This window comes from Macaca nemestrina, chromosome 3 (assembly GCF_043159975.1).
Source record: "Macaca nemestrina isolate mMacNem1 chromosome 3, mMacNem.hap1, whole genome shotgun sequence".
NCBI lineage: Eukaryota > Metazoa > Chordata > Mammalia > Primates > Cercopithecidae > Macaca > Macaca nemestrina.
Window position 1 is genome coordinate 5301568 of NC_092127.1, and position 23987 is coordinate 5325554.

Below are 23987 nucleotides of genomic sequence, written 5' to 3' on the forward strand. Positions count from 1 at the left end.
AGGAGTTGGAGGCTGCGGTGAGCTATGACTGTGCCACTGTACTCCAGCCTGGGCAACAGAGTGAGACCTTGTCTCTAAGAAAAATAAAAATCAGGGTTGTAAAGAAGAGGTTAACACTCGTGCTGGTGATCTCTAATGAAGACCTAAATTAGAGAACAGGACAGACAAGCTGGGTTAGGAACAGAATCCAAAAAGTGTTTCCTAAGTGTTGGAGCCTGGACTGATCAGGGCCCTGTCTGCAGAACCATGTCCTTGTGTCTGTAGTGGCAGCTCACAGTCGTAACTGTGACTCCCTGCGTGCCAAGGAAGAACTTCCATCTTCTGAAGGATTTTGCTGCTGCTGCTCTGTGACTTTGAGCAGTGGATGGAAGCAGATTTTGTGGGTTTGGTTTGTTTTTACATCACTGTCACAGATAATGCATGATTTCCGGGGTTAGCCTGTGTTCCGGTTTAGCCTGGCTAAATGTGTCAGCCTGTTCTCCGAGATTGAAGCTCCATGGCTCCCTAGTGAAAACCGTCTTCTCTGGAGTGACTGGAAACCTTTTGGGATCGGTCAGAGCCCAGACACACGTGGTTCTGTTAAGCAAAGTACAGGAGCATGTTGGAGTGGAAAGGGACCAGGGAAAAGAGGGATGGGGCAGACGTGGGACCGGACTCCAACTTAGACCAGGCAGCCTTGGGCAAGTTCACCAGGCTTTTCTGACCTTCAGATTCCTCATGTGGAAAACAGAAGTAACAGTACCTTTCCTCCTTCAGTGTTGCTAAGAGGACTGAGTAGTTATGCAATGTCTGCTTGGCCCACAATAAGTATGTAGCAATTGTTTTTTCCCTTTCTCTTTTCCCTTCATATTTTATACACAAGAAAACTGAGTCCAAAGAGGTAAAAATGTATCATACAGTTAGTAGAAGGTCCAGAACTCTGTTTTGCTGCCTTTATTATAGTAGTAGAAAGTTGTATATTGTAACTAGGGCTTTGGGGAAGGGGGCAGTAAACCAGGATAATAAGGAAAGTTTGGATCTGTCCAGATCAATGTGAAGAGTCAGTGAACTGAGCCTCTGAACCCAGGAGCAGGCTTGTTTGTTTATTTGGAGACAGGGTCTTGCTCTGTTGTCCAGGCTGGAATGCATTGGTGTGGTCATAGCTTACTACAGCCTCAAACTCCTGGGCTCAAGCTATACTCTCACCTCTAACTCCAGAGTAGCTAGGACTATAGGCATGCAACACCATGCCTGGCTAATTAAAAAAATTTTTTTTTAGAGATGAGGTCTTGTTGTGTTAGTCTCAAACTAACGCAAACTAACTAGCTTGTGCCAGGCTAGTCTCAAACTCCTGGGCTCAAGCAAGCCTTCCTCCTTGACCTCCCAAAGTGCTGGGATTACAGGTGTGAGCCACAGCACCTGGTCTAGAGCAGTCTGTTTTGAAAATGGCTATGCAGACAAATGAGTCTAAAGGTATTGATGGAAATGGATGGAGCCAAAGGGACAGGTAAAATAAAAACAGAGTCTAGGTTCTGTTGGGTATAGGATCAGAAATTATCAAGAATCGGGCAGTGGGCTGGGCACAGTGGCTCACGCCTGTAATCCTAGCACTTTGGGAGGCCAAGGTGGGTGGATCACCTGGGGTTAGGAGTTCAAGACCCGCCTGACCAATATGGTGAAACCCTGTCTCTACTAAAAATACAAAAATTAGCCAGGTGTGGTGGCATGCCTGTAATCCCAGCTACTCGGGAGGCTGAGACAGGGGAATTGCTTGAACCTGGGAGGTGGAGGTTGCAGTGAACCGAGATTGTGCCACTGTACTCCAGCCTGGGCGACAGAGCGAGACTCCATCTCAAAAAAAAAAATAAATAAATAAATAAATAATAAAAAATAAAGAATCGGGAATGGTGAGGACTGGTATGAAAGGGGCACAGGACTGTGAAAACTGGAGTGGTTCTGCCCTTCCCTCATCCTCTATCCCTGAACCAGGTCAGACATAGGTGGAGTCAGAGCAGAACTTGGTGTTGATGCGGCTTCAGGTTCACCTATCAGAGTTTGCGAGATTTAGGCCATGAACCATTATGAATATAGTTGAGAACCTGTGTAATTGCTGAAGGAGGTAGTGTGTGCAAGACCTGCTGCTCCCAGTTAGTACGGACCCCTGTGACATTCACAGAAGCTCAGAATGTCTGAGATGCTCTGGAAGCTACCTTATCTCCGTCTGCAGCTACAACTCCAATGATCACATTCAGTGCTACGCTGGCACAGCCAGCCTGGCCCTGCTCTGGATTGGAGGCATCCTCAAGGGCTGCTTCCTGTGGAAGCAGTTTCGCTGGACTGCAGGGAGCCCCTGGAATTTTGGATACTGGGCCTTGGGGTCACTTGGGAATGGGAATGGCTGTTGTGTGGCCCTGTTTGCCAGAGGGGGCCGTTGGTGATGAGCCCCATGCAAGTGGCACCTGCCCTTCGCCTGCTCCTTCTGAGCCAGTGAGACGGAGACCCTCCAGAGAGAGTATGTGAGTTACTCTCCTTGTGAGACAGGTGGTACGGGCATTGAGATGACTGACTTGTCAAATTAGTTCGGAAAGATGTTTGACAACTACTACAAGATCATAATGTCCTTAAACAAAAACCTGTGATATGTGTTATTTGTTTGTTTTTAAATATTAGAGAAGGGAATACATTTTAGCAAGTAAAAACTTTTTTATGCCTTCAAGTCTTTTCTAAGACTTTTAAGAGTATCAAAACCTGGGTTAAGGTTTACTTCTGGTGACTAACCCAGTTAGACCATCACAGATTCACTGTTTAGATTGTTATCAGACCTCGGTTCCAGCATGGGTTCACGCCTTATAACACACAGAACCAGTTCCAGCATGGGTTCACGTCTTATAACACACAGAACCAGTTCCAGCATGGGTTCACATCTTATAACACACAGAACCAGTTCCAGCATGGGTTCACATCTTATAACACACAGAACCAGTTCCAGCATGGGTTCACATCTTATAACACACAGAACCAGTTCCAGCATGGGTTCACATAACACACAGAACCAGTTCCAGCATGGGTTCACGTCTTATAACACACAGAACCAGTTCCAGCATGGGTTCACATCTTATAACACACAGAACCAGTTCCAGCATGGGTTCACGTCTTATAACACACAGAACCAGTTCCAGCATGGGTTCACGTCTTATAACACACAGAACCAGTTCCAGCATGGGTTCACGTCTTATAACACACAGAACCAGTTCCAGCATGGGTTCACGTCTTATAACACACAGAACCAGTTCCAGCATGGGTTCACGTCTTATAACACACAGAACCAGTTCCAGCATGGGTTCACATAACACACAGAACCAGTTCCAGCATGGGTTCACATCTTATAACACACAGAACCAGTTCCAGCATGGGTTCACCTCTTATAACACACAGAACCAGTTCCAGCATGGGTTCACCTCTTATAACACACAGAACCAGTTCCAGCATGGGTTCACATCTTATAACACACAGAACCAGTTCCAGCATGGGTTCACATCTTATAACACACAGAACCAGTTCCAGCATGGGTTCACCTCTTAAAACACACAGAACCAGTTCCAGCATGGGTTCACATCTTATAACACACAGAACCAGTTCCAGCATGGGTTCACCTCTTAAAACACACAGAACCAGTTCCAGCATGGGTTCACGTCTTATAACACACAGAACCAGTTACAGCATGGGTTCACGTCTTATAATACACAGAACCCGTTCCAGCATGGGTTCACATCTTATAACACACAGAACCAGTTCCAGCATGGGTTCACATAACACACAGAACCAGTTCCAGCATGGGTTCACCTCTTATAACACACAGAACCAGTTCCAGCATGGGTTCATATCTTATAACACACAGAACCAGTTCCAGCATGGGTTCACCTCTTATAACACACAGAACCAGTTCCAGCATGGGTTCACATCTTATAACACGCAGAACCAGTTCCAGCATGGGTTCATATCTTATAACACACAGAACCAGTTCCAGCATGGGTTCACATCTTATAACACACAGAACCAGTTCCAGCATGGGTTTACGTCTTATAACACACAGAACCAGTTCCAGCATGGGTTCACATCTTGTAACACACAGAACCAGTTCCAGCATGGGTTCACGTCTTATAACACACAGAACCAGTTCCAGCATGGGTTCACATCCTATAATACACAGAACCAGTTCCAGCATGGGTTCACATCTTATAACACACAGAACCAGTTCCAGCATGGGTTCACATAACACACAGAACCAGTTCCAGCATGGGTTCACATCTTATAACACACAGAACCAGTTCCAGCATGGGTTCACCTCTTATAACACACAGAACCAGTTCCAGCATGGGTTCACCTCTTATAACACACAGAACCAGTTCCAGCATGGGTTCACATCTTATAACACACAGAACCAGTTCCAGCATGGGTTCACATCTTATAACACACAGAACCAGTTCCAGCATGGGTTCACGTCTTATAACACACAGAACCAGTTCCAGCATGGGTTCACGTCTTATAACACACAGAACCAGTTCCAGCATGGGTTCACGTCTTATAACACACAGAACCAGTTCCAGCATGGGTTCACATCCTATAACACACAGAACCAGTTCCAGCATGGGTTCACATCCTATAACACACAGAACCAGTTCCAGCATGGGTTCACATCCTATAACACACAGAACCAGTTCCAGCATGGGTTCACGTCGTATAACACACAGAACCAGTTCCAGCATGGGTTCACGTCTTATAACACACAGAACCAGTTCCAGCATGGGTTCACGTCTTATAACACACAGAACCAGTTCCAGCATGGGTTCACATCTTATAACACACAGAACCAGTTCCAGCATGGGTTCACATCCTATAACACACAGAACCAGTTCCAGCATGGGTTCACATCTTATAACACACAGAACCAGTTCCAGCATGGGTTCACATAACACACAGAACCAGTTCCAGCACGGGTTCACATCTTATAACACGCAGAACCAGTTCCAGCACGGGTTCACATCTTATAACACACAGAACCAGTTCCAGCATGGGTTCACATCTTATAACACACAGAACCAGTTCCAGCATGGGTTCACGTCTTATAACACGCAGAACCAGTTCCAGCATGGGTTCACGTCTTATAACACGCAGAACCAGTTCCAGCATGGGTTCACGTCTTATAACACACAGAACCAGTTCCAGCATGGGTTCACATCTTATAACACACAGAACCAGTTCCAGCATGGGTTCACATCTTATAACACACAGAACCAGTTCCAGCATGGGTTCTTATCTTATAACACACAGAACCAGTTCCAGCATGGGTTCACGTCTTGTAATACACAGAACCAGTTCCAGCATGGGTTCATATCTTATAACACACAGAACCAGTTCCAGCATGGGTTCACGTCTTATAATACACAGAACCAGTTCCAGCATGGGTTCACCTCTTATAACACACAGAACCAGTTCCTTGGGTATAACTGATCTTGTTTCCTAGGTGGATGACTAAATTCCACACCAAATGATCTCATGACCTCCAGGTCACATGCTGGCCAGTGGCCCTTTTGCATGAGAGATTGAAATTTATACATCCATATGTTGGCATGTATATGGTTAGCGACTTGCTTTAGCATTTTAATCCTGTGCTTCATAAAGCCTACCACATAGGATGTGACACTTTGGGTTTAATTCTCCACTAGTCACAGTGAATAGTTATCAGATCTATATTCATTCAGCAAGGACTTGAGTTTTTCTGGCACGATGCGCACAGTACCAGGGCAGAGAAGGCTGCTGCCCCCAGGGAGCTCCAGGCCAGCAGGAAGTACCACTCAGACCCCTTGTCCTTGGCAGAGGGTGAGAGCCATCTTGAGACTAGAGCAGTCAATGCAAGTGACTTGTTTTCATGCCACAGAACTAAGCTGTGGGTTCATTCTCAGGTAAGGATTTGGAAGAACAAACTAAAGGTGGCATATCCAGGCTGTGGAAGCCAGTGCTCAATCAACAGCATGGTTTACAGTTCAAAAGTCACACCCCACCAGAGGCCTTCTCAGTGTCATGATCTGCATGAACAAACCACAGACCTCCCAGCTCACATGCACACTGCAACAAGGACTAGCATCCTTCATCCATGTTTAGAGGGTGTATATGGACATATTACCAAGTAGGATTTCCCCATGTGGCTGGTGGAATCCCTCATTTCCACATAACCATACTTCACATGTATGCATGTAAAGGCCCACTTGCAATCTGGGAGAAGTAATTTTTGCAGGAGAAGAGAGTAACTCATTGATTCATAAGTTCTTATGAAGACTCACACTGGATTTGTGGAGGGAAAGCAAGTGTGGGCCTATGGGGATCATGCCAGTGGAAACGCTGAGGGTGGCGAGACACCCTTCTGGACTTGAGTGGCTGGGGCCCACTCTGAACAGGAGCTGTTGTTGATCTGGGCAGGATTACACGTGTCTGTGAGGCAAACATTTAGAGACAAACCTAAATGGAAACTGCCAGGAGAGGGCAGGAAGGGAGCTGTCCAGGAAGGGCAGCTGGGGTTGAGTTGGATGGTGGTGTCACTCGCCCTCACTGACACCAGCCTGGTGGGTCAGAAGAAGGAGTGTCACAGTCAGTTGCAAGATGGGGCAATAGATGAATGATTTTGAACCAAGTGGGAGGTAGCAGGTGAACATTGAGAGGAAGGGACAAGTATTAGGAACAGTAGTAGTAGCATCTGGTTGTTTCTGCAGTCATTTGTAAATATGACCTAATAAATACTGTTTCCACAGTCATTTGTAAATGTAAACCTAATTCTCATCTCTGGGAAGCTTTAAAACAGAAATCAGTTATCTGACGTATATTTAACTAGAAGTGTGTGTGAGACTTCAGAAGAATCTCCTGATCCGGTGCTCTGTCTTCATCCTATTCTTCATCCTTATGGAAATCTGGGCTGTTTTTAGGTATTAACTTCCATTTATTACCATGTGTGATTGCAGATTCTGGGTCACTATTCCCCATGGCCTGTTATACCATGGTCTTGATAGCAACATAATTGTACAAATGGTCAAATGAAGCTGGGAGCAAAGATTTCCCCTTTTAATTCTACCTGTAGCAGCTTTGCTGACTAGATACTCAGAGAATTCCTGAAAAGTATTCCAGCATTTGAGGACATTTGCCGCAAGTGATCCTGGCAGTTGGGGCAGTGAGGTGGTGCATTAGTCAGGGTTCTCTAGAGGGACAGAGCTAATAGGATGGATATATAGGAGTTTATTAAGGAGTATTAACGCAGATGATCACAAGGACCCACAGTAGGCCATCTGCAAACTGAGGAGCAAGAAAGCCCGTCCGAGTCCCAACGCCGAAGGATGTGAAGTCTGATGTTCGAGGGCAGGAAGCATCCAGCATGGGAGAAAGATGTAGGCTGGGAGGCTAAGCCAGTCTAGTCTTTTCACATTCCTCTGCCTGCTTTTTATTCTGGCTATGCTGGCAGCTGAGTAGATGGTGTCCACCAGATTAAGGGTGGGTCTGCCTTTCCCAGCCCACTGACTCAAATGTTAATCTCCTTTGTCAACACCCTCACAGACACACCCAGGATCAATACTTCATATCCTTCGATCCAATCAAGTTGACACTCAGTATTAACAAGCATAGGTGGATGGAGAGAGTATGCTTAGAGGGGGTGTTTTTGTTTAGAAATGTTATTCTGGCAGGGTGCAAACATCAGCGTTTTCATGCCTTGAGGTAACTTTAGTACCTTTTCTAAAACTTAATGAGCTTCTTAATAACAAGTTATGAAAAACCTTGCTAAATTACTTGTTCTTACAAAACTCACATTACAGGAAACAACTGAGTTGCTCTCTGAGAGGCTGTAAGACACGTCTGCTGACTTAGGGATGCTTTTAGGTGGCTGAATTAGGTGGGAAAAGTGTTAGCGCTGGTAATGAGCAGTAGTGGCTGGGTGGGGTGGCCTGCAGAGTGAGAACCGAGGGCAGAGTTTCTGATCTTTATGCCAAGACCAGGCCACAGGAGTATTAAGTGCCTGGCTTAGGAATTCAAAGAAAGAAAGAGGTTGATTGTTATATTTAAAAAACTATTTCTGGGCTCCCTTTACCTAGGAAGAAAAAGCTAAAGGTCCCTACATATATATAGGGAATATGATAAAGCAGGTCTGAAAACACAATTTGATTTTGTACAAATGATGTCGCTTCTCACAAGCTTCATTAAACAGAGAACGTGTGTACGCATAAATGACATAAATGCGTGCTGTAATATTTACTTATGTTTAAAAGTAGCCTCCCCGAAATGGAACCAACTGGTGCCAAATGAAAAATGACCAGCATAGACTGTGTTTCTTGACAAAACCCCTTCAGCACCCATTGTCCAAAAGCAACCAAAGGTAGTAGATAGGAATGTGGCTCCCTTTGAACTAGGCAGAAGTGAAACAGATGCCTTGTATATTCAAATGGTTGGCATGTAAAAATTCTACTGGCAGTCCTGTTTCCTGGAACAATGTGTATTTGTAGGAATTTGGACGTTGTGACTTCACATTTTCTTCCCTTTCATTGAGGCGGGAGGGTGATACTTCCCCTCTTGTGGTCGGCTGATTTTTTTTTTTCTGGTGATGAGATATTTTGCAAAGTACCGTGTCAGCCTCCTGCCCCCATCCCCCCGTCCCTCTTCAGCAAATCCTCTAGTTGGGATAGTGGGGAGCTGGGAAGTTGGAAACTGGAGATGAACAAGGAATGAAAAGAAAAAAGGTTCTGAGGGTTATGAGCAAGTGCTGAAAAATCAGAAAACCCAGCCAGGCACGGGTGACCTGGACCCCACCTCCTCAAGGATGAAGGATGTCTCCACACACGCACAAAGGAGGTGTGGGCATGTTTGGGACCTGCCTGTGAACTGCCAAGCAAACCTTGACGTATCTGGATGTCTCATTGAGCTAGGTTCGAAGCTCTGCTCCACTACGTGGTGGACGTGGGACTAAGAAGGGAGGCGGCCCCCGGAGTCTGAGCTTCCACATCTGGAGAGGGGCTGGCCTTTAGCAGGCTCCGTACACATTCACTCACCTTCCATCCTTCCTGCACACCAGTGTCAGGATAGTTCTGCCTTCTGTGCTCAGCTGGGAGGAAAGGATCTTGGGAAGTCAGCCAGTTCAACAGTGAGTATGAATAGTGAGCGTGAGGCCTCACTGTCTCCTTGTGACATTTGCAGTTCACTGTATTGGGGGAAATCTGGGAATTTTACAAATATCTATCCATTGTCATTTAGAAATTATTGTGGAGGGGGAGTTGCCCAGGGGCTGGCCTTTAAAAGACCTAGTGTAATATATCAAAGGTGTAGTCTGCTAGATAAGAGAATTGATGGCCAGAGTTCCTCTCTGAAAGGTCACTGGATGGAAAAGTAGTTTTATGTCTGTTTACAAAAAGAAGCACATGACGGAGTTCTGAGCAGGCTAAGATGCGTGTAAAATGTAAATGCTGGGAAGGATATGGTTGGCGCTCTGTGTCCGTGGATTAAAAATATTCTGTGGAAATAAATGGATGGTTTTGTCTGTATGGAACATTGCCAGACATTTTTTCCTTGTCATTATTCCCTGAACAATACAGTTTAACAGCTACTTATTTACATCACATTAGGTATTGTGAGTAATCTAGAGACCGTTTAGAGTCTACAGAAAGATGTGCATAGGTTATATGCAAATACTATGCCATTTTGTATCAGGGACTTGAGCATCTGGATTTGGGTATCCTGAAGGGAAACAGCTGTGTGGACCACGTGTTAGGTATTAGAAGGAGCAAAAAGGAATCACTTTTACCCCGGTCCATGGTTCTACGTGCTCCTTTGCACCCCAGAGATGGATTCCGCATTAGAACCCAGCCACGTCTTTGGCAGTCTCTTGGCTCTGCCTCTCCCCCTTCTACTCCTTTCTCTCTCTCATTCTCCCTTCTCTCCCTTCTCCCTTTCGCCCTGCGTCCACCTCCCTATCCCTCACCTGCATAAACAATAGCAACACAAGGGGCATATAACTGCTGTGGCCTGTAAATGCCCATTTGGAGATGGAGATGAATGAGGCTGTGAGTGGTAAAGCTTGGGCTTCTCTACACCTAAGAAATCCTCAAGGGCATAATTTGCTTTTGCACTTAAATAGGGGAGTGGTACGAAATAACTGGCCATTGGGTTTCTGTTAGTCACATATTGGTGAGAGCTCTGGCCTTGGAAACCCTTGATATGCAGATGTTCTTCTGCCCCCAAGAGGAACTTGGACTTACTTCCTACTTCAGCCCTTGCGGGGAGATTGACCTCAGGAGGAACCTGAGCTTGTAGAGATGTTGTGGAATACACTCATGACCACTGATTTCACTGTAGTGGGTTTGACTCACCATCTTTTTTTTTTTTAAACTGGGAAAGCTATATAACCACATTAAAGAGATCTGTAGCAGAAGCAGTAGAAGACCCATGATGCCTGCTGACTCACTGGCTTATGACTGATTTCCTACACATTCAACTGGGGTTGTCTGCTTCTCTTGCCCTGTTTCTTGAGCCCAAGCGACCCCCACACACTGCCACCTGCTCAGTAGGTTATGTCAGAAGGCCATAAGGGCCAGATTTAAGCTATTTTTCATTTAAATAGGTGTCCCTAGAAATAGCTACGTGGACTCACCTAGTACAGTATTTAAGTCCCCAGCTTTTGAAGTGACGCTATCTTGTAAAACCTACAGAAAATTTGGGCTCCAATTGTTACAGCTACGCTTCCCAGCACTCAGCTTGCAACCCCTTATGTAGATAAAACTAAGGTTGCTAACACCCAGTTTTAAATATAGCATTTTTGTTCAAAGAATAGCAACACTGGGCCAGGCGCAGTGGCTCACACCTGTAATCCCAATACTTTGGGAGGCCTAGAAGGAAGGATCACTTGAGCCCAGGAGTTTGAGACCAGCCTGGGCAGCATAGTGAGACCTTGTCTCTACAAATAATAAAAAAATTAGCCAAGCAAGGTGGCATGTGTCTGTGGTTTCAGCTACTCGGGAGGTTAAGTGGAAGGACTGCTTGAGTGCAGATGGTCGAGATGGCAGCAAGCTCTGATGATGCCACTGAACTCCAGCCTGGGCAACAGAGCACGACCCTGTTTCAAAAAAAAAAAGATTCATTATTGGAATGTGTGGTCCTTTCATAGAGCCACAGATTTTGAAGCACGGATCTTAATGTTTTGTGCCCTTCCCCTTCTTATTCAACCCCCTTTCTTGAAATTACAGTTATGTCTGACAACTGAGTGACAGTGTGACCTTTTATCCAGTATCATCGAGCCTTCAATTAGTGTCTCCTTTTGGCAGATGTCTTATTTACTGCTTCATGTTCAGGTTTTTCTCATTATTCTAATTGCTAATTAGGGTAATAATAAGTATCTTGCCCCAGGTTACATGTCACGATGTTGCTTTATTGGGGATATCATTCACTTCTTCAACTTTGATTTAGTTCGTTTGCCTCCGTGTTTCTCGGATTCCAGAAGATTATACACCACCAAAACCTTACACCTAACTAAAAAATTATTTAGCTAAAAATTTGTTATAAAATGGTCCTCTAGAGCAGTGGTTCTCAAAATAAAATTTGGGACGTTGACCAAGGTGGTTGACCTATCTCGAAGGGTTATGGTCTCTGTATGTCCAAAGCTAAACTTCTCTTTTCTGAAGCCTACCCCCAGTGCCCAGTCTTCTATTGGATTAAAGGGAACAGTTTTTCTTCTCAGCCATCCTTCTTTCTGCCTGCACCCCATTACCTGTCAAATCCTGTTCCTGAGTGCTGCAGCACGCCCAGTGCCTTGGTCCTTCCCGGTTCCCAACTCCCACTGCCCTCTCCAGGTCTGTAGGAGTTGGTTTCTCTCCAGTCTCTCCTCTCCCTCCTGTTCCACACACTGTGTCCACTTCTTGTAGATTTCTTTCTAACCCGTTCGCCTATCCTCACCACTTCCCTGCTGGAAACCTCAGTGTCTCTAGCAAGGTGTTTGTCAAACCTTAGCGGCCCCTGGAAGGCTTCTGAAAGCGCAGATTGCTGGATTGCATCCCCAGAATTTTGGATTCGGCAGGTCTGCTGTGATTTGCTTTCCTAACCAGTGCCAGGTGTTCCGCAGACCACACTTTGAGAACCCTGGCTTTAGGATGAGCCTGTGCACCTGAGATTTCAGGCTTGCTTCTGTCTGTTCATCCTGACTCTCCCTGCACTCTTCTGCTCAGCCAGGGCTCCCTGAAGTCCCTCTGGTCACTTAGGGACAAGACTTGGGCTCCTTCAGAACAGGCTTATGTCTTGTTCACCTTATCCCCATCTGCCCATTCACAGCTAGGGGAGTTCCTCTGCAGAGTGCAGTTGAGGAGATAGTGCTGAAAAAGACCGTGAATGCTTTTCTGTTGTGTCAAGAGGTATAGAAGGCACCGTCCTGAGCAGAGCATCGTGAGGACCTCCCTGTGGGCGGCCAGGCCGCCTGCATCTCCAGGCCATGCTGAGACAACCACACTTCACCGTCATGCTTGGTGCTTTTCTTTTCTCTTTTCACACCCTCTCAGTCTTCCTGTTTTCTATCATTTTGTCCGTTCCCCCTTTCTCTTCCTGCCTTAGCCTTGGTACCTTAGGTGTTTTTGGTGGCTTCATGGGTTAAAGAGGCTTCTGATACTCTCTACCAAGCCAGAAAATTGCTTCTGAATTTCAGGCTATTTGTTGGAGTCAAGATTGAGGTGATGGAGGACTTGTACTGTAGTTAGAGCATATTACCGGGTGCACAAGTAATATTCTACACAATCATATTTTACAGGAAAGTTCCTCTTTAACAAAAAATAACCCTGGAAGTGGACTCATGATGTCTCCATGTTACAGAAAAGAAAACAGACTCAGCAATTAAGTAACAATAATGCGTGACACTGATGCGAAGATACTCTCCCATTCTTGTGCACACAAAGAATAACGTGTTTGCTTTACAAAGCAGCATGCTGTAGTTAGTAAGTGTGTTTGGAATCACAGCCATAGGTGTTAGAAAGTTTCTGCCAAGAGAGAGAAGACATTGTGATGATTAAAAGATATGATTGGGTCATATTTACTCCAGAAAAGTATTTGCAGTTTTGGATCAAGAGTTAAATACACATATGTAGCACACAGTGGATATTGACAGAATGTCTGTAAATGTATAAGCATAGAAAAAAGACTGGGAGGAATTTACCAAACTACTAATAGTAATCATTTTTCCTTGATATACTTCTGTATCACTTAAATGTTTTTTAAACAGTATATACATAATAACTTAAGGATGGACAAAAAGCAAAAGAGCTTGTAGGAAGAGGAATGGATAATCCTAATGAAAATACAAGAGTCCATGGAAACAGATCAGGCAGTCGTCACCTTCTAAGGGGTCTCCCTGTGAGTTCATCCCCTGGCACCCATCCATTTCCTCCTCCGCACTGCCCTCCTCAGCGCTGCCACCCTACTCTGAGACCTAGCTTTTCCCCACTTCTTTCTGGTGTCTCCTGTTTTCTTTCATCACACCTTAAGCCAGAAATGATCTCTTCCACTTTTGGACAGCTCTTTCCTGTTGGTACCAGAAGTTATCGTATCACAGTCTAATTTCTCCAAGCGTTTCCAGACTGTTGTAAAAGTGAAGGCCCCTCTCTGAAATTTAAAGAACAAGTGGCAGGCTCTAACGTCACAGTCACTGAGCTTTTTTTTATCAGTCTCTAAAAAGTGCTTTTTGGCTTTCTGTGGATGTCTGGATGCCTTACAGTGTCCTTTGGCCCCAGAGGACTCAGCAGCTCCCATTGGAGACCTGCTACCTCTAAAGACTACTGCTGCTACTGTGGGAGGCTAGGCCCTGCCGCCTTATCCATCATTAGGAGTTCTTGTGCATAGCAAATATACTCAGGAAGCCAACAGATGAAGACGACTTAGAGAAGGGTGCACAGCGATGTCAAGTCTGCACACCTATAAATGTTGCACCTAAAACTAGTGAAGACCTGTCTCTGCACAATCATATGTTTTGTAGCTGATTATTTTAACTGTTAGAGATGCTGTGAAAGAAAGTGAAGTTTCTAACAGATTACATTGCGCTTGGTGAGGAGATAAAACAGTGGAAATAGTCTCAAAAAGAATATAGGAAACATTTTAGAAGTATAGCCAAGTGGGGTTTCATTTCCACCAGGGCTGAGCAGGATCAGTCCTCTGTGTTGTGGATGGCAGTGGCTTGAGAACTGGCAATGTGTGTAGTGGTGGCAGTTTCTGGCTCTTCTCTTGCTCTCTTTGGCCTTATCTGGCAGGGCCAGCACTTATAGGTCTGTGAACCTGTTTTCTTTCTTCAGGCATCTTTTTGACAGCCCTGTTGTCTTAGCTGTGGTACCCCGGAGCCTGTGCTTACCTCTAGGCGAACGATGGGTTTACCTCAGCACATCTTCTGCCACAGTCTTTCAGCACTCGCTCACTGAGCAGCTGTTCCGCAGGGGGCCGCCTGGAGGGGTGCGGGTACCACAGGGGCGTGTTAGACTTTGTATTTAATTTTTAAGCATTTTATTTATTTTTTTAATGGACAAATACAAATTATATGTATTTATGGTGTATAATAGGAGGAACGAGTTCGGGACATCTATTTTTAATTAAAATGGTGACTATGTGCATTATTAGTTGGTGACTGTAGTTAATAACAGTGTACCGTATACCTGAAATTACTAAGAGAATAGATTTTAAGTGTTCTCACTGCAAGTAAGTGATAAGGATGTAAAGGAATGGATATGTTAATTAGCTTGATTTAGCCATTCCACAGCACGTTCGTATTTCATCGCCTTCTAACACGCCCCCTTTCTTCTTGGATAGGGCAGTGGTGGTGCACGAAGATCCGCACTGCTTGACAGCGACGAGCCCTTGGTGTATTTCTATGAGGATGTCACAACGTTATACGAAGGTTTCCAGAGGGGAATACAGGTGTCAAGTAAGCATTTTCCTGCGTTTGCGTGGCTGCCGCTTGCTGTGTTTCATGAAGAACGAGTGGCCTTTCAGAAATGCACATTTGCTCTATCTTTCGCCGCCTTAGTATCACTCAGGCCCCTCTGTGTCCACTGTAACTTCCCCAGAGTCTGTCCCAAAGCTCACTGGACCCTCTAGATGTTCCCTATGGCCCCGGGGCTCCATGGTCAAATATGTGAGTGTCACATTCTGTATTTTATGGTGAGTCACATGTTACACCAGTGCACAGTAGGCTCTGACGTTTCCTGCAATAAAGAGGTCTGTTAAACTGGTTCCAATCCAGCATTTTTCATGCTTACTTGACCAAGAGACCCATATTTTGAGAAAGAAATACTGACATCCCAGGATGGCAGTGTTCTGTTAGAGACACTTGGGAAATGTTGGCTCATGGGATTACCCTTAATTATTAACTGTGGCGTAAGAAACCCTGTGATATCCAGCATACCTCCTTTCCAGCCTCTGTCCCTCCCAGGCCTCCTGTATATGGCTCTCAGGTCATACTGAACTTCCTGCAGAGCCACGACTACCTCTGCTCTCTCCCCAGCCCTGAGCCTTTGTGCAGTTTTATTTTGTTTTTTAGAAATGGGGTCTTGCTATCTTGCCCAGGCTGGACTCAAACTTCTGGCCTCAAGTGAGCCTCCTGCCTCAGCCTCCCAAAGTACTGGGACTACAGGTGTGAGCCACCGTGCCCAGACTTGTGCACTTTTTTTTTTTTTTTTTTTTTTTTTTTTTTGAGACGGAGTTTTGCTCTTGTTGCCCAGGCTACAGTGCAATGGCGTGATCTTGGCTCACCGCAACCTACACCTCCCAGGTTCAAGTGATTCTCCTGCCTCTGCCTCCCAAGTAGCTGGGATTACAGGCGCCCACTACCTCGCCTGGCTAATTTTTGTATTTTTAGTAGAGATGGAGTTTCAACATGTTGGCCAGGCTGGTCTCAAACTCCTGACCTCAGTGATCCACCCGCCTCGGCCTCCCAAAATACTGGGATTACAGGCCTGAGCCACCGCGCCCAGCCATGCACTTTTTTTTCTCGATCATAAAGCCTCTTCCTACCCCCAGCCTGGACGCTTGATGTATTGTTTAATCTTTTAAAACTCTCTGCATTTCACCTTTTCTCTAAAACCTTCCTGGTCTATCATTTCCATCCCCTACCTCCCAGTGAGGTATTTCTTCCCTTTTCCCTTCCAGCACGTTGTATTCCTTCCAGCACGTTATATTCCTTCCAGCACGTTATATTCCTTCCAGCACGTTATATTCCTTCCAGCACGTTATATTCCTTCCACATAAACCCTGATGGCGCAGAGGTGTTCGCCTGGCATTCTGCCCCCCTAGCCCGAGCTCCTTGAGAACAGGGTGGCTGTCAGTCATCTCTTTTCACAGCATTGACGGTGCCTGGCATACAGTGAGCGCCCCACTAATTCATCCTCAGTGAAGGAGGGAGTACCTCTGGTTTCTCCACCCCTCTTTCTGTTTTAGCCACTTCATTTTTGCTTATACCAAGTACTTCTCTAAAAATGGTCTTGGAATCTGTGCTTTGTTATTTAAATCCTCTGATGCTTAGCTTTTATTTGGGCCACTGCTAGCTAGATTGTAATCCCTTTATGGTCAGGAACCATGTGGTATTGCTGGCTCTATCCCTCATGATATGTTGCATGTAATATGCACTCAAGAAGTGCCTATTGGCCGGGTGTGGTGGCTCACGCCTGTAATCCCAGCATTTTGGAAGGCCGACGCGGGCATATCACGAGGTCAGGAGTTCAAGACCAGCCTGACCAACATGGTGAAACTCCGTCTCTACTGAAAATACAAAAATAGCTGGGCATGGTGGCACGTGTCCGTAATCCCAGCTACTCAGGAGGCTGAGGCAGGAGAATCGCTTTAACTGGGGAGGTGGAGGTTGCAGTGAGCCGAGATTGCACCATTGCACTCCAGCCTGGATGACACAGCGAGACTCCATCTCAAAAAAAAAAAAAAAAAAGCCTATTGTTTTTTGCTTAACACTGGTAACTGGATGTCTCAGCTTGGCGAGTTTGTCCCAGTGTTCCCATAGCAGGTGCATTAAGCCCATTACAAAGGAAGAGCAAGCTTACTTGTGTGTTATTTAATTTATGAACATTTTCAAAGTTGGTGTCAAGGTCAGGATTTGTCTGTGATAGTAAATATCCATCAGGTGGATCAGCCTAACATGTGGCACATGAAGCAGAGTGTGTGTGTGTGTTCGTGTTCGTGTTCTTTACCACCATCACAGAGCATGTGCAGTTCTTGGAAACTGCAACTTGAAAACGACTATAATGAAACCAATTTTCTCATAGGCTAATTGATATGAACAAGAGTTAAATTCCCACAGCATATTTCTAGTCACAAAAACATCACCAAACTTCTAAATAAAGACCACACTTCTTATATTAAACATTGAAATAAATGTGAGTGCTACATACATTTAGGAACAATTAATACAAACAAGTAAGATAAATATTTACCTGTTTATTCCAGTTCAGGGTCATGGGTGACTGGAGCCCATCTGGGCAGCTGAGGATGTCAGGGGGGAACTGCCCTGGCCAGGACACCCTCCCATCGTAGGGAGACTCATACTCACACCCACTCACACTCACACTCACTAGGACCGTGGAGATGCACCAGATCACCTCACAGGCACAGCTTTGGGATGTGGGAGGAAGCCAGAGTTCCCAGGAAAAACCACACAGATGTGGGGAGAACGTGCAAATGAAATGCCGTTATTTGAGGACCTGCTGTATATATGTAAGTGTATATACATTCATCGAGGAGTGTGGTGACTTACGTTATGCTTTTGACTCTCCCCTGATCTGAAGACAAGTCACATAACTTTTCTTTGGTCACTTGCTCCCCCTGGAAAATGAAAGTCCTATGGATGTGTCGGAGAAGGTGAAGGAAAGTGAGTCCAGTCTTCTTGATCTGTACTCATTGAAAGGAGCTGCTTTGCAGGTCTCAATTTACTGCCTTTTTTATTTTTATTTTTCCAGAAGATCTTTTTATTCTAAGCTTTGATTTTCTTAGGCTACTGTAGAGTTAAACTTCTACAAAAGAGCAAGACTCAGCATTTGGATAAGGGGTCAGAAGTTTGTTGAATGATAGAAGAAGCCCACCTAGAGGTTTTAAACCTCGTACTTTAAAATTGCACCAAGGAAGCCATTTGTAAAGATTGAGCTCCCTGCTTCTCAGTGGCTCTCATCTCTAGCTGCACTTTTGTGCCATCGGGGAACTCCTGGAAAATACTGAGACCCAGGCCCCATCCCTATTCAATTGAATAAAAAATTGTAGAGCCTGGGTAGAATAGAGCGTGGGTATAGTATTAAGTTCCCCCGGTGAGCCTGCAGCTTAACCGACTAGTTCTAAAGCTGGAGTTGGCATAGGTTTTCTGTAAAAAGTCTGATAGTAAATATTTTTGGCTTTGGTGCCATATGGTCTTGGTTGCAACTACTCAACTGCAGCCTTACACAGAACAAAAATGAATCAGTGTGGCTGTGTGCCACTATCACTGTGTCCACAAAAACAGGTGGTGGGCCTGATTTGACCCTTGGCTGCAGTGTGCCGGTCTCTGTTTTTGAGGAATAAAATCGCATCATTTCATATGGCTAATGCAATTTTTTTTTTTCCCATCTGGAAACAGCGTCTGATTGAACTCATCTTGTATGGCCCTTGTTACAGTCTCTGTAAATTGGAGAGGGTCCGAGAATAACGCTGTTTTCATCAGGACTGTTTTTAGGGATGGCAAAGAAGTCAGTGTGTCCGGCCTGCGTCCTCCCCAGCCGCGCGGCTGACTCCTGAATCTGTGTGTGCCGCACACTGTTGTCTGCGGCCTGATCTGTGTGATGGGGCCAGCCCTGCCTTCCGTCCTACTTCCTTAGGTCCTCACGTCAAATCAGAGCCTCCTCACGAACACTCAGACCTAACGTGCTAAAGCCAGATGCACTATGGTCCCCTTTTGCTTCTTCGAAACCTCAATGGGAATCGGGAAACATCTCGATATTTCCTTTTGCTTCACAAATGGCACTTCACGTCCCCTCACTTTGCATCTTTTCTTTGTTTTTGTTCTTCTGCAATCACGACTTCACCCATGTAACTAGGATTCCAGGTAATTCTTGATACCTTTGGTCATCAAAATTTGGACACATGAAGAATTATATTTTCCTTTCCGTATGCTGAGTTAGAATGCTTTAGACCTCTTGGAAAGTTTTGATGAAGACCTCTCCTGAGAAGGTATCCCTTTACCACTACAGCAGGATCTCTTCACCACTCATCTGCTGACTCCTGGTCTAAAGCAGTAGGGTGTTAAAGAGGAATCACAAATTAAGTGCTCTTAAGAGTTGGATTTTGCCATTTCTCCCCTCATCCCCCTCTCCTGCCCCAATTAAACAAAACAGAAATAAACCAGCAAAGAAAAAATCAGACCAAAACTGAGGGAGAAAACATTTCCAATCTGAAGCCACCATCTACTTATCTGAGGACTAAAGTAGAGTCTAGCTGATGTTTAGTAGGGTGGGGCTGGGATACAAATTAAAATCTGGGAATATGTATGTATGTTCAGCCCATCCATTGTTTTTTCTCTGTTTTTTAGATAATGGCCCTTGTTTAGGCTCTCGGAAACCAGACCAACCCTATGAATGGCTTTCATACAAACAGGTGAGTTTGTATGAAACAGGCTCTGTGAACTCCTCTTGCAAGCAGGGATGCTTCCGTATGTGAATTCTTGGAGCCAGAAGGTTGCTCCAAAGTGTATGTGCTGGACCAGCTCAGAGCCTTGCTGTAAGCATGGGGCGTCCAAGGAGAAACTTGACACAAAGGTTTGGGGAGAACAAGTTAAGGAATTTAGCTAGTGGTTCAAAGCACTGTATTTCAAAGCTGATGTGGATACATTGTGAAGTCGAGTATAATTTTTAAGATAAAATTTTAGAACCTCTCCCAGTTCCCCTGGCGGGATAGGATTATTCCTCTCCACTTGAAGGGTACTAGAAAAACTCAGAAGCCAGAACGTGGAAGCATGTCCTCATTTTACGGATGAGGAGGACCTGTCTCAGGAAGAGAGGTGACTCACCCAAGGTCATAGCTGGTTAGTGGCAGAAACAGGACCAGAAGCAAGGCCTGCAGCCTCTTGTGTGGGCTTTCCTAGTGCGTGCTACTGACCCTCAAAGCTGTGCTTGGCCAACTCACCACCTGTGTGACACCCCCAGGGCAGCCGCAGGGAGGAACACAGATGTTCGGGGAAGACACTTGTGTTACTGTATAAGCACAAAGGAAGCTGGGATCTGAGTGTGGTGACCCTTGTCAGTCTCTAGTCCCCACCCATCAATGGCTACAACTGTCGAAACAGCCGTTCATGAGTGTCAGTAGCAGTGTAGGAGGACATTGCTGTTTATTTATTTATTTTTTTGTCATGATTACAATGAATGTGGATGCCACGGTTCTTCCCCAGTGCACACGGCACCCCGGGACAGGCAGGTGCCCCAGACATGCCAGCTCTGCTTTGCTGCCTGCTGCTTCCACACAGCTGTCCAGGAAAGGCTTCCGCCCCTGGCTCCCCCTCTCCTGCTCTAGGGGCAGGTAATCATGTGGATTCCTGAATACAAATGCACTTGCTGCTTCTGGGTTTTGTGTGAAGGGCAGTTCAGGGGCTGGTGTATTTGGGGTGCGTCTGTGGAAGGGATTGTTCTCTGCAGCTGCAGAGTGTGTTTGCAGAGTGTGTGGATTGCTCTCAGACTGAAGTGCGTGATTCTCCCCGTCCGTCCTCTGGGGTCGACAGGATGCAGAAGGCTTTGCTTGAGAGGTGTTCGTCTGTCTCTCAAGAGATGGGGAAGCGACTTCTCACACCTCCTCTGTAGGAGGAGCTAGGAGCAGTAGCTCACATGACTGGAAGGATTTCCCGTTTTTATTCTGTCCTACCAGAGCCCAAGTTTCCTCTGTAAATACTAGTTTCCAGGATCCCTCATTTTCACAAGTGTAAGAACAGCCTGTGTGTGTTGAACATGCGTGTGTTGTGTGTGATGATCCTGAGGCGTCATGGAGTCCTCTGTGTCTCCTGAGTTACTTCTGTTGTTTATTGGCTGGAAGAGAGAAGACACATCCATTGCAGATTGGCATTTTTCAAGGCAGATGGAAAATCACTGGGGTTTCTGAAGGTGTGAGTCTATGCCTTGCACGCTTCATTTGGAAGCGGGTGAAGATACAAAACTAAAGCCAACTTTGGATTTGTACATTCAAATCTTTTTTTTTTTCTTTTTCAATCATCCAATGAATATGACCTTTTGGTGACTAGGAATGCCTTAAAGGGGTTTGTTTTTTTTTTTGTTTTTTGTTTTTAAGAATGTATGACCGATCTAGAAATATAAATGTGCGTGTATTATTCAATCATATTTACCAGCTATGTAGCATCCAATTGCAGGTATTTCTCAGGTTCCGATTCCTTAAATGCAACCAAGACTTTTGAACTCATCTGTGAAGAAGAGGATAGTAATGAACCTGTTTGTGTCATCCTATTGTCACCTTACCATGATCACTCTGTTCCCCATAGGCAGGGCCAGGATGGTGCCAAGGCCCAGAAAGTAGGGTTCCAGGCCAGGAGTAGGTGTGGCCTTACTTCCTATGGGTATGGGTGTGCTTTAAGAGTGCTCTTGAGAATTTGCCAACTGAGAATAAAGAAAATAGCTCCAGGCCAAGCACGGTATGCCTCATGCCTATAATCCCAGCACTTTGGGAGGCCGAGGGGGGCAGATCACCTGAGGTCAGGAGTTCAAGACCAACCTGGCCAACATGGCAAAACCCTGTCTTTACTGAAAAATACGATGTGGTGGCAGGTGCTGTAATCCCAGCTACTCTGGAGGCTGAGGCAGGGAGAATTGCTTGAACCCTTGAGGCAGAAGTTGCAGTGAGCCAAGACCATGCCCCTGCACTCCAGCCTGGGCAACAGAGTGAGACTCCATCTCAAAAAAAAAAAAAAAGAAAGAAAAGAAAAAAGAACTGCAAAGTTTAAGATTTTTTAAAAATTTTAATTTATTTGGGATAGGAACGGGGAGAGGATAGGATAACCCTGCCGAATTTTGCAAACCTACCAATTTTTACTTAGTTATTATAATATGCATTTTTATATTTACATGTGTTGCTTATCATTATAATATTGTCCTAAGTTTGATATAGTTTTCACAATTATAATATTAACTAACCATGTAGCATTTTCTTAGTGATTTACCATCATTTACTTAATCACCAGCCATGATTAGGTTTTTTACCCTGGAGATTTTTGATGCAATAATTTTGAAATATTTGCATATGTTTATACGTAGGTTTTTTTTTTTTTTTTTTTTTTTGAGATGGAATCTCACTCTGTCACCCAGGCTGGAGTGCAGTGGGATGATCTCAGTGCACTGCAGACTCCACCTCCTGCGTTCAAGCAATTCTTCTACCTCAGCCTCCTGAGTAGCTGGGATTACAGGTGCACGCCACATGTCTGGCTAATTTTTGTATTTTCAGTAGAGACGGGGTTTTACCATGTTGGCCAGGCTGGCCTCGAACTCCCTCAAGTGATCTACCCGCCTCGGCCTCCCAAAGTGCTGGGATTATAGGCGTGAGCCACCGTGCCTAGCCTATATGTAGGCTTTTAAAAACCTCCTCCTGAGATTGAATTGTTTCCTAAGAATACGTTCTTAAGAGCAGAATTGTAGAACTTCAGGATAATAGCTTGCTCTTATTTTTTATAGGTCTCTCAAAAGTTGCTGTTTCTGTGTTTATACCAAACAAACAAGTTTTGGCTGCTTTATAAATTAAAAAAAATCCATCTCTCTACTATTTTTATAATTTTATAAAACTAAAATAGAAAAAAATGTATAAGAAGCCTTGCCATGTAATTATCTGCGACCTGCAGCCGTTGGGATAAGATTAATTTGCTTTGCAGAAGGAACCCTGCGGTCAGTTCTCTTAATTCTGATTTCTTGGGAATAAAACCTTGTGCTTTACCAAAAAACCTACCAATAAAGGAATGCCTGCGTGCTCCCTCTCCCCTTCTGTGTGCAGCGTTGCGTGCTGGCTGAGATGTAAGCCTGTCCGCTGGTCAGCTTTGGTTCTGGAGTTGGGGCACAATCTGTTTCTGACTTTCTCCTCTCCATTTTAGGTTGCAGAAATGTCGGAGTGCCTAGGCTCAGCGCTGATCCAGAAGGGCTTCACAGCCACCCCAGATCAGTTCATTGGCATCTTTGCTCAAAATAGACCTGAGGTATGACCCAGTAGGTACTTGCTGTGCATGATTTGGAGAATTCTCCAATGTAAGAGCCTAACTTCTGCTAGAGACCAGATTTTGTAGTCTGATTGCTACTAAAAGTACAGCTTTGCGTTACACCTTAGAAAGTTACACATACAAAAACCTGAACCAGGGCTGGGCGCAGTGGCTCACACCTGTAATCCCAGCACTTTGGGAGGCCGAGGTGGGTGGGTTACCAGAGGTCAGGAGTTCCGGACTAGCCTGACCAACATGGAGAAACCTCATCTCTACTAAAAATACAAAATTAGCCAGGCCTGGTGGCACACATCTATAATCCCAGCTACTCAGGAGGCTGAGGCAGGAGAATCGCTTGAATCTGGGAGGCAGAGGTTGTGGTGAGCCACCAGTCCGGGCAACAAGAGCAAAACTCCCATCTCAAAAAAAAAAAGAAAAGAAAAGAAAAGCTGAACCAGGGCCTTTTAATCGCCTTTAAGAGAAAAGAGAAATCACTTTTCTGGGGGGGATTATTTTAGTTTTTTTAAACCAGGTTCCCCAACAAAATCCTTAGAACAGATAACTAACAAAGGAGATTTTTTACTTTAAGAGTCACCTCTGTGGTTAGAAAAATGGCATTAATAAGTTATAGAGAGATTTAGATACATTTTTGTTAATAGCAGGCTTCTTTTTTTTTTTTTCCTTTCTGAAAGGTATGAGGCTTTCCTTCTGGTTGGTTTCCAGAGTTTAAAATACCATGGGTGATGGGGACAGTACTCAG

At 45.0% G+C, this 23987-nt stretch overlaps 1 protein-coding gene across 16 annotated transcripts in view; it reads left to right on the plus strand.

Moving 5' to 3' along the window:
• Positions 1-23987, plus strand: part of LOC105466575 (acyl-CoA synthetase long chain family member 1) — a 73864-nt gene that overhangs the window by 25932 nt on the left and 23945 nt on the right. For all 16 annotated transcript variants that reach the window (XM_011715621.3, XM_011715614.2, XM_011715625.2 and 13 more), the window contains 3 exons: positions 14836-14950; positions 19583-19647; positions 23126-23227. In XM_011715621.3, coding sequence (XP_011713923.1) covers positions 14836-14950; positions 19583-19647; positions 23126-23227 — 282 coding nt within the window. The remainder of the gene's footprint in view (positions 1-14835; positions 14951-19582; positions 19648-23125; positions 23228-23987) is intronic.